At 39.9% G+C, this 10,800-nt stretch overlaps 1 protein-coding gene across 1 annotated transcript; it reads left to right on the top strand.

The window, feature by feature from the left end:
- The first annotated feature begins 9,051 nt into the window (after nucleotides 1-9,051).
- Nucleotides 9,052-10,752, top strand: LOC103723075 (protein PHLOEM PROTEIN 2-LIKE A10-like). The gene has a single exon (XM_008813882.4). It carries the CDS (start codon nucleotides 9,173-9,175, stop codon nucleotides 10,358-10,360), a length of 1,188 nt encoding a protein of 395 aa, XP_008812104.2. The 5' UTR covers nucleotides 9,052-9,172; the 3' UTR covers nucleotides 10,361-10,752.
- The last annotated feature ends 48 nt before the right edge of the window (nucleotides 10,753-10,800 follow it).

Below are 10,800 nucleotides of genomic sequence, written 5' to 3'. Positions count from 1 at the left end.
GCTCATACAGATACGGTTTATTGAGAGGGTGCAAAACCTAACTTTTACCCTCAATGTCGTAGTCTCACAAAGGGATTCAAGGCATCTATCCAGGCCCCCGGAATTACATCAAGATCCCATTACATCATCACTTACGGCTATTTCCCGATGAGCAAGCTTTAAGTCTTGCCGATACCAAGTTAAACCTTCTTAATCATCTCACTTTCTAATCGTTAATTCACAAGAGCTGCATCCTGGTGGTCCATGGGAGTAGTTTTTAAGTTTCTGAAGTCCCATAACCACATATATGACTTTATGAAGCCTGAGCATCTCATAGTGGTGGCTCCCTCTGCATGGAGCAGCCACACATGACCAACTTGATGTTAGCCTCCAGCCGTTCCCCATAATGAAAAAGATGCTGATGATGGCACGATAAGATTCCATGCGACGCCTGAGAGAAATTACAACCACACAAAAGATCAAGTTGATGGACCACAACCACATTAAAACAAATTCAGACTGGAGTGATTGCAGTTTGTACCTGAAACTGGTCCTGGAGTGAGTTTCCTGCTTTGGTTTTCCATTTCGCCGTTTGCAACATCGAATCGTAATATATTCAATCAAACTACAAGTTAGAAACTTACCAAACAGGAGATATTTTCATGTACATTAAAATCAAGCTCTTTTCATAATCCAGAAGTGTTGGGAGCCCAAAAAAGAATGCACCCAGTGTCCTATTGATACTTGACACCCACCACCTCTTTCGTTAACTATCTCCATGCTTCGTTGTTAAGCTTGATATGCATTGTTGGATCTTTCCTTGTCAGCTTAAACTTTTAAGGTCAATTGGTTACTCAACATGGTATTAAGGCTTGGATTTGATGGAGGTCCTCAGGGACCCTGTTATCCCTTCATATATGTAATCCGGGTTGCACCTGATATACATTGTTGACTCTTTTCTTATCAGCTTAAGCTTTTGAGGTATTATAATATTATAGTTTACTGCAATTCTAATCACCAATTTTATTTGATACCCATGACTTGCATGAATGTTCAATCAAAAACGCCTTATAGTTTAGAAACCACCAAAAAGATGGATAAAGAGATAAGTTATACGTGCCTCTACCCATTATTAGCCAGAAGAAAAGTGCAGAATGCATCCAAGCAACGTACCAAGCTAACCAACATTTATTGTTGCAGAAAACTATCATAGCCCAATGGTTGCATCTCACTTCCAATTGGAGGTGGTCCTGGGTTCAAAACTTGGGAGGCATTCCCCAAGAATTTACAACTAATTAGTAATTCCTCCAGGCAAGTCTTTCCACCCTTTTCCTTGGAAAAATAAAAGAAGCACATCTTTGGCACATATGTCCTATCTTTATCAATGTATTTATTGCCACACTTTGTGTTAATTGTATGGAGTTCATGGATAACACCAGCTTGTTTCTCAAGCTTTTCTCTGAATTACCCTACTTTCTTTTCTCATTGAAAAGATCCATGAATGTATTGTGTCATTACCTTAACTAAAGATATGAACCTATAAGAGGCCTTTGTCCAGTTAAATTTTACATTGATGGGATTGGTTTTTAAAAGCGAGACTTTAATTGCAAAATGGATTTGATAGTAGAGAGCTGCTCTAACAGGGGCTGCACATCTACAATAAATGTAGGTCTTAAAACCATTCAGTGGTAGAGGATGCTGCGTTGCTTGAATATGAGGATTGGAAGCTGCCTGCAATCAACATATCTATAAGCAGGAGAGTATTTCAACTGGTAAGAATCTGGCAATTTTCCAACCAGGAAATATATAGAATACTTATTCTCCTAAAATGCGATGACATGAACTATTTGATGCTTTGATGCAGCAATCTATTCTAAAGTGGCATAGGATGAGAATTTTAACACCGTAATTCAAAATGCGATAAATGGGGTTTTGATGGGAATTTGGCTTAAAGAAGAAATAGCAGGTAAACTGGAGGTCCTTGGCCAGCGTTTAACAATATGGGAATATTAGAAGACTATGAACAACTACGTTTTTAATTACAAACCATGGCTAATATCTAATCAGATTGCAAGGACTTGAAGATACATACTTTTGGGGGAACAGAAGAGAATCTGGCAATTTTACAATGTTGTATGTCAGCCAGATAATAACTAGATTACTATCGAAAAGACATGGAAAGACACTCATTTTTTGATTGGCTCCTGACAAGGAGGGCTTAAGGATGTGGATAGGTATACAAGCCGCTTGATTTCCTTTGGAGGAAAGCTGGTGAAAAAATGAATTGAGAGGTTTATCTCACAGCTTCTAGGGTGATGGAGAAAGCACCCAGAAGTCCCAAGATTACCTTACTGCAAAGCATCCATGGTAGGATGAAACAGAAGCTTAATTTGATGGTTGCAGGAGCAGGCCATGAAAGCGAGAGAAGATATTCAAGTGGCTTCTGACATATAAGCCCAATAACCATGTCAGATTAGACAACATTTTCTTCTCCAAAGAAAAAGTTGTCTAACCTGACATGATTGTTGGGCTGATATCTCGGATTAAATTGCTTCATAGACAAGTTTCTGTAGGTCCTGGCATCATGCACTTATGATAAAATAACCAAGCTATAGACTGGTTTTCAAGAAGGATAGCAACGGTACCAATGCTATTCTGTCACTATATCTGTACATTTTGTATAGAACCAGTTTGGCGTACCAAATATCGGTATGCTCTCTATATTATATATTGGTACTAAATCGGTATGGTTTGTACCATCCAATTTGGTACAGTATGTCATACTCAAAGTTGAATGTATTGGTAAAAAAATCAAGGAAATTAATAGAATAAGGAACTAAAACATGCAGTTAGTTTTGACAAATGGTTATAAGCAGTAGAGCTCTCCCCTGGTGTACGTGTGCACAGATGTTTTGGTTTTTAGATAACATAAATAAAAATTCTGGCATCCTAGGAAACTGCTCAAGCTCAACATTATCGAGTTTATTGACAGTGTCTATAGTGAACTAAGAGAAAAAAAAAATATCTGAAAGTCCACAAACTATCCTTGGCCAAAACTCTGCTAATTTACCCTGAAGGAGTGTCTCTCGGATCGATGGGGTTAGTATTTCCTGGTTCTAGATCCTCCAATCTTAAAAAAATGGATAGTTCTCCTTAACATGTTCAGAGAAGTTGACAATACACTGTGAATTGTGTGGCCATTCAAGTTCCTTAAACTCACTATAGATTGCATCCAGGCTTTGTTAACACCCTTCAATAGTTTACATTACACACCTTGTGCGGATATCCTGTTAAAAGGAAAGGAAAGAAAAAGAACCTTTCAAACAAGTGTTCAAGGAAGCTTTAATATAACAGTAAAAATATTAACTTTTCCAGAAATATTAGCCTGTTATATCATTGAGCAAAGAATAACAAACACGTAATGCAATGGGAGAGAACAGCCAGGGTGATCTTAATTTCCCATGACGACTGCAGAAATATTCGCTTGTTGCATGCTGGAACATCTACTTTTCAAACAGCAGGCTTCAAAATTCTCATTCTGAAAAGAAACCTAATTTCATTCAAAAATCAATAGGTCTACATACTTTCGCTGAGATAAAAGAACCATGCAGATGTACTATGTTTCTCAACTGTAGACATGCACTCGGCTAAGTTTAAAAAACCAGCAGTACTATATGTTTTGTAGTTTGAGCAGGCTTTTGGCTTTTTTATTATTATTTTTTTTATAATACAGATAGATCGTACAACTCTAGTATGAGTAAATCTACGTAAATCAGAGGATACAATAATACAAAAAGAAAAAGCGGTAGCCTCAAGCCTTCACACAAACAACCACCAGAATGCTAAGCCACATAGAAGGCAACCCAGTTAGCCATTTTGTTCGCCTCCCAATATACATGATTGATCCAGAAGACGGTATAACCCATCATTATCTTGTGGATGTCTTACAACAGTGGATGCTCGCTATTTGCTCCCACGAGGTTCTGAATTCAGTCAACCACGGTCGTTGGGTCCCCCTCAAGTTGGATACTGTCAGTTCTCAATATACTCCTGGTGATACCCTCCTATGCAGTGCTCAGCATCACTCCAGAGACTGATACATCATAGATGCACAGGCTTTTGGCTTTCAGAAGAGAACAAGCAACCAGCTTGGGAAACAATGTGGGATTAAAATGCAAAACGTTAGCCAGTTAGGAAGGTGAGGAGTGTTTGAATACATACATCTCCATGCCATCGGACCAGAAGTGGGCCAAATAAAATCAAAATTTACAATAGGCCTGTCCCAGAAGACCAACCTGCATCAATGTAAAATAATCCTGTCCCAAAAGACCTACCAGTGTCACTGTAAAATCAGGCCATGGATAGCTCATTTGTGTGTACATTCTTTTTATTACCTGGTAAAAGTAGGAAAGCTCAGATTTGAGTCCAATCTGGAAGGGAAAGATATCTAATGATAATGCTAGTTGGTTATCATATGCTTATGTCTGGGCTTTTTCTCAATACATATACCGAGACATGATAAACTGATATGCCATAACCAAATGACCTTCAAACTTACCCATGAACCTACACATAGTAATTATCTTGCTGACAATATAATCGTCCATGCACATTCTTGATGTATGATCGTTTGCAGTTAAGACTGCATGGACAGCAACAAGTCCCAAGCTTTTTTTAAGTGACATTGTGAGCATTTGGTTAATCTGCTTCTTCTTTCCTTGATAGTCCACTATATTAATTTGAAAAACAGAGCATGTAATTTAACTATGAAGAATCTTATAAAAACAAAATCCATACAGAAGCCAAAGACCTCCCAATCGATTACTGGGGTAGCATCGACATAGAGCTTATGGAATGTTAGCAAATCCAGGTTAATCATGATGGTACAGAAATTTGTTTTATTTCTGTCTTTGTAAATTTTTTGGTACAGAATTGCATGATGGTGTTTTCAGAAAAAAAGAACTGCCAAATTCAATTTCAATAACTCGCTACATTTAACATAATACAAAAGCTTCATTGATTTAGCTTTTGCTTCTTCTTTCCTCATAATATCCAAGATACAGCCATGGTTAGGTTTTGAATGCAGTGGCTGATGGCTGAATGCTGCATAGTGTGTATATGTACAGGTTTGGATGCTAGTGAAGTAGTGATTAGTGATTGATGATTGTGCCACAGCCCAGGATCTTATCCAAAATGGTTAGCCTAAAGATATTATTTAGATTTTTTGATTCTATATAAGAACTCAAGATCTACCTAGTGAATAACCGATATGGGACAAAAAACATGCCCGCACGGGTCCTCAGATACTCCACTCATTTAAGCCCTGATGTCCTCATCGGGATAAGGGTTCAAATCCATTCAAATCTAATCACAAACACACGATCGGCCCATGGCTAGCCCCAATAGATCCGTGTTGCAGTGTACATATACTATATTACCTAGTCCATATAGGTAATAGGTTGAGTCCACTCCGCTTTGATACCATTTGTTACAATCCAGGACCTCACTCAAAGTGACTAGCTCGAAAGTATTATTTAGATTTTTTTGATCCCATATAAATACCAAAGATCTACCTAGCAAATAACCGGGGTGGGACTAAACACACGCCTGCACGGCCTCACAAATTGTATGTGGTTTTTTGATCATATAGAATATAATCATGATAAATACAACAATTGTCGAGCCTTCTTTGACACCACACCATATTGGTTGTGTTTTAAACATTATGAACACTTGAAGAGGAGAAGAACATAACAAACTTAAAGAGAAAATTAAGAAAAAAGAAGAATGTATGCATAAACACATGCAATTCAAGGCAACAGACTAACCAACAAAGTTTCTCATTGTCCCAGGCTCGGCTCCAACAATTTCTTTGAACTTATATAGATCCCACATAAGATACTCTTAGTAGGGATCACAAATCTGTCTGAAGTACTTTTTTTATTATTAAAACTTCCAACTAACTGTGATTCCTAAAACATCAAAATATCAAGCTAGTAAAAAGTATCTGAAAAGGTAGTCATACATGTCTATTGGTCTCTTCTACAAGTATAATATTTAATGCAAGCAAGATATGCTCACTAGATTTGTGGTAGTTATATCCTTGATTATGACCAATACGAGAATGTTAATGGGCATTTGATTTTTTCATACATAAGACCCCCACTACTTCCTGAAACAAGTTACCCTAAAGTTCTGTGACAAAATTTTGATTTTTATTGCTCTTGTATCTATCCTGGGCGTGGACAAGGATTTCACAGGCAGTTAATAAGCTTTCATGCAAGTCTTGATATCTTTATTCCATGCCTTTCTCTCTTGGGCTTTAGTAAAGTTGACAATTTCCCCTCCCACAAATAGAATAACATCAGCACCATGCACCCTGTTTTTATCATAAAGCCATCATAGTTTCAAAAATTCAAATAATTTGAGCAATAAATGTTGAAAGTATCAGAAGGAGAACTTAACCAAAAAAAAAAATGTACAAACTTCTTTTTAATGTTGGCTATCGTTGTTGGTTACTCCACCATGAGAATTAGATACAATTTCACATTGTCATTGTTAATTAAAAAAATTCAAGATTTTCTAAATATATCCCACAATATAAAGATATTACAATGCTCTTAATCAAGATTCATTGTCTTGGTACTGGCCCCCTACTGGTAACTTCTTAGTATGTATTGCTATGCCCAGCATAGGGGTCGGTTCAGCGTATTGACACTTAGTATGCCCCCCATACCATTTATCGATTCAGTACTAGTATAGTATGATTCATGTGGTATGCATTAGTACTGACCAGTACGGTGTACCATGCTTCCAATATTTTTCCAACAAATAAATACTCCGATTAGCACATCTTTTGCTTTACCATGGATTCATATGAATCAAGAGGAGGGAAATGTGTAATCATCATTCGTAAGGAATTTTGAGCTTTCATTCATGATAGTTTCTTTTTTCTTGTGCAAGAACTTTTTTCTCGTGCAAAGTTTATCATTAAAGATATCATGGAGGGAAATTCTATGATGTGTAGGATAATGTTAATAAACCTAGATATGCATCAAGAATATCATGGAATTTCTACTCTGCCATCATTATCCTTAGCTTTAAGGCATCAAGCCTTTGTTCAATAGATATCAAGTTTAGGTTTTCAAACAATATAAAAAAAAGTAAGCATAACACTATGCAGTTGTTGTACCTTGGGTGCGGTGAGCACCAAGACAAGATAAGAGGAAACAAACCTTATGAAAGAGAGATTAATATATTGAAAAAATAGAAGTAAGCAGAATTTTAGGCATTCACTAAATAAACTCAGTATTATCAGAGAGACTTGTATCTTGAAAAATGAAAAGATAGAAGTAAGATAAGCAGAACTCATGGAATTCACTATAACAAGCTCAACAATATCAGTGGTCACCAAAGCGTCAGGAGCACTACTCCTCATCATCTCTTCAATTCTATTAAATCATTAAAAAATCTCAAATTATTATTGACTTCACATTTCTGGTTGAATTATTATTTGAGATTTTCTCTCTTAAATAAACTAGTCAAATTTTGAGTCTTTGCCTCTGGTTGGATCATTCTCAAATGCCAAACTCTGAAGATGCTCATCACAGAGTCCAACTAATGCAGATCTAACCGTTCCAGTAACACTCTAGCAAAATTAATTCTAAATTATTTTAAAAACTAGAGTTTGAGTGAAAAATCAAATTTTTACTACTTAGTACTTATAGCCTGATCAAACAGTGAGGAAGTACCACATGTCTTATTAAAGACCGTTCGGAGGCGGTTAATGCTTATCAAGAATAGGCCACAGTTTCGGCGATGGTTATGCCAGCTCGGCGATAATTGCACGATTAAAATGGTTATCACCATATGGCTACATAGGAAGCCGTTTTATGCAGTTATTGCATGCTCCGTTAATTTTGGTACGCTATATACCGACCCCATTCTTTATATAAGAGAAACCAGAGGACACTTAGGTAAGTTATTATCTCGACTCTACTGTCTGTAGAAACTCTCTCTCTCTCTCTTTCTTTTACTGTGTCTCTAAAATTTGATTAACTTGAGCGTTGGAGGATCCTTTACCGAAAAACTCTAGCAAAAGAATTTTATTTTTAGGTCGGTTTTGACATTTTGGCAGACTAGTCGGCTGCATCATCAACATCTTCTTTATTCATCAGTATAAGATATTTTAGCTCAGAGCATAGCTGGTCTCACCTTTATCTCGGGTTCCTACTTATCTCAACTTTCACCTTGGATCCAGCGACAAATATGAATGGTGCCAAATACACCTCCCAGAACTTACTTGAGCCGCCCTGATCCTCGATCAACCTAGCCCAACTCCGGTTCAAACCAGTGCTACTCCACTTAGGATTTAGTAGGGTCAGTTTGGGTTGGTACGCGGAGGAAAACATCCAAATCTCAGCCCCAAATTCCAGTCATTAAGGAAAAAGGTCAGTAAACATGAGAGAATTAATCACAACTCACAACATTGATGGAGGCGGAAACCTATCTCAAACTTATGTACAAATTTCTTATTTCTCCACAAAAGTTACTCTAAATCTAAATGCTCATCTCCAATTTAAGTGTCACAAAACAAAAGAAAGGATTGGAGGTTAAGGGAAAACAAGAGAGCTGGAAAGGGACAGAAAGCTGCCCAATCCTAGTTTCCTTCGTCCTTCGCCTCCGGACTTGAACCCGGCCCAACAGCGCATCTCCCCTCATATAACGGTCCGATTCGGTCCAGCTTAACCCACCTCGCCCGCCCGGGTCGGTCGCTCTCTTTCCCCGTTTCCCTCCTTTCCTCTCCTCCACCCGCTTGGAGGGAACAAAGAGATTTTTAGCCTAGCCCGCCGGCCTGACTTCTCCTACCCCTCCCGGTACAATTTAATACCCTTGCTCCGCCAACTACAACGCAACAATAGAAGTTTCTTCTCCTCACGCGCTCTGCCGATAAGTTCCATCACCCGAGGAACGGTGACCAGACCCCGCCCACCTGTCTTTTTCGCGGGATCCATCGCTTGCTCTCTCAGCCCCTTTTTTTTTTCGTGGCGAAGAATTGAAAAAAAATAATAATAAAGTAAATAAATTCTCTAATTGTTGGCGGCTCGGAGTCGGAGTTCTTCCACGGTACGCATCCCCCATTACTTCCCCAGCGTCATCAGCTCGCGTTTCGATCGATCCTTCTCCGCTTCCCATGGGCCTCGTCGAGTTCTCTCGCCGCCGCCGGCGGTGGCTCGTCCTCGCTGCGGCCGCGGGCATCTCCGGATACGGCGCTTACAAGCTCTACCACCTCCCTTCCGTGGCCCGGAAACGCAGGAAGTTCGCCAGGCTCGTCGGAACCCTGGTCGCCGTTGCCGACGCCGCCGCCTCCTCCGCCGAGACCGTAGCCCTCGTCTCCTCCGACCTCAACCTCTTTCTCCGCTCCGACTCCGACGAGATCCCCACCAGCTTGAATCAAATCTCCAAGATTGCCCGTTCGGATGAGTTCTCCGGCTCGCTCTCTAGGGTTACCGAAGCGCTGACCGTCGGAATCTTGCGCGGCTTCCAATCCAGCGCGGTTCCATCCGAGTCGGTGTCGAGATCCAGCTTGTCTGATCGTTTTCTCGATAAGCTCTTCTCCAACGCCGGTTCCGGCTTTGTCTCCGTGGTGGCCGGAAGCTTCGCGAGGAGCATGGTGATGGCCTTCTCCTCGAGAGGTACCGACGGTGGAGAGGTCGGCACAACGCAGTCGGACTCGCCGGCGGTGCCGCGGTGGGTTCCCGTGATTTGCAGCGATAAGTGCCGGGAGTTGATCGGTGATTGCATCCAGTTATTCGTGAGCACTGCCGTCGCGGTGTACCTCGACAAGACAATGGATATCAATCCTTATGATGAAATCTTCTCCGGCCTCACCAATCCCAACCATGAGGCCAAGATGAAGGATATGTTAACTTCTGTCTGTAATGGTGCTGTGGAAACTCTAGTAAAGACTTCGCACCAGGTGCTCGCCAGCTCCAACTCGGGCTCCTCGGTTAGCAGAGTTCAAGGTTTGGTGCAAGGGGAGGAGAATGAGAGGACAAGTGCATTTGATCATAAGAGGAAGGATGGTGGTGGATGGGTTCAACAGGTTTCTTCCTCATTGGCAGTGGCGAGCAACCGGAGGTTTGTTCTTGATATCACGGGAAGGATAACATTTGAAACGGTGAGGTCATTTCTTGATTTTGTGCTCTGGAGGCTGTATGAGGGTGCGAGGAGAGGGGTTAATGCTGTCAGTGAGGAGGTGATTGCGAGGGGATTGGAAGTGTTAAAGTTCATCAGTGCCAAGTCCATGGTTATTGTTACCATATGCCTCGCCTTGTGCATGCATGTTTTGACCGGGACGAGGGTTTTGATGCCGGCTTAAGTTGGTTGTGGAATCCTCAAACATGTGTCATAACCATCAAATTATATAAGAAATATTGCTCTTATGCTTCGGAAAGGCCTTTTTTCACTGGTATTGATGCTTGTTCTCAAGATTGGCAATTCAAAAGGGGAAAAAGAAGTTCCTATAGATAATTATTTGTATCTGAAGGGCAACCCTAACCTTTTATTTCAGTGGTTTCTAGTGTTTGTATTGCTGAAACTTCGAAAATTTTAAAAACAATGATATGTAAATATGCTATATACTTGAAGAAGTTCCAGTAAACAGCCATATGGGGTAGGAAATGTTCTGTGCTAGGGGTTTTCTATTGCTATTGTTAGAAGAATTTGCACTGTACACTGCATTTCAAAATTGCTTGGCTATCTTTTTATCAATTTGTATCTTGTTGTCTTTCTTGTTCAGTTTCTGTGCTGTGTAGAAAA

The sequence above is a fragment of the Phoenix dactylifera genome, chromosome 16 (genome assembly GCF_009389715.1).
Source record: "Phoenix dactylifera cultivar Barhee BC4 chromosome 16, palm_55x_up_171113_PBpolish2nd_filt_p, whole genome shotgun sequence".
Lineage (NCBI taxonomy): Eukaryota > Viridiplantae > Streptophyta > Magnoliopsida > Arecales > Arecaceae > Phoenix > Phoenix dactylifera.
This window is presented reverse-complemented; position numbering and strand designations above follow the sequence as displayed.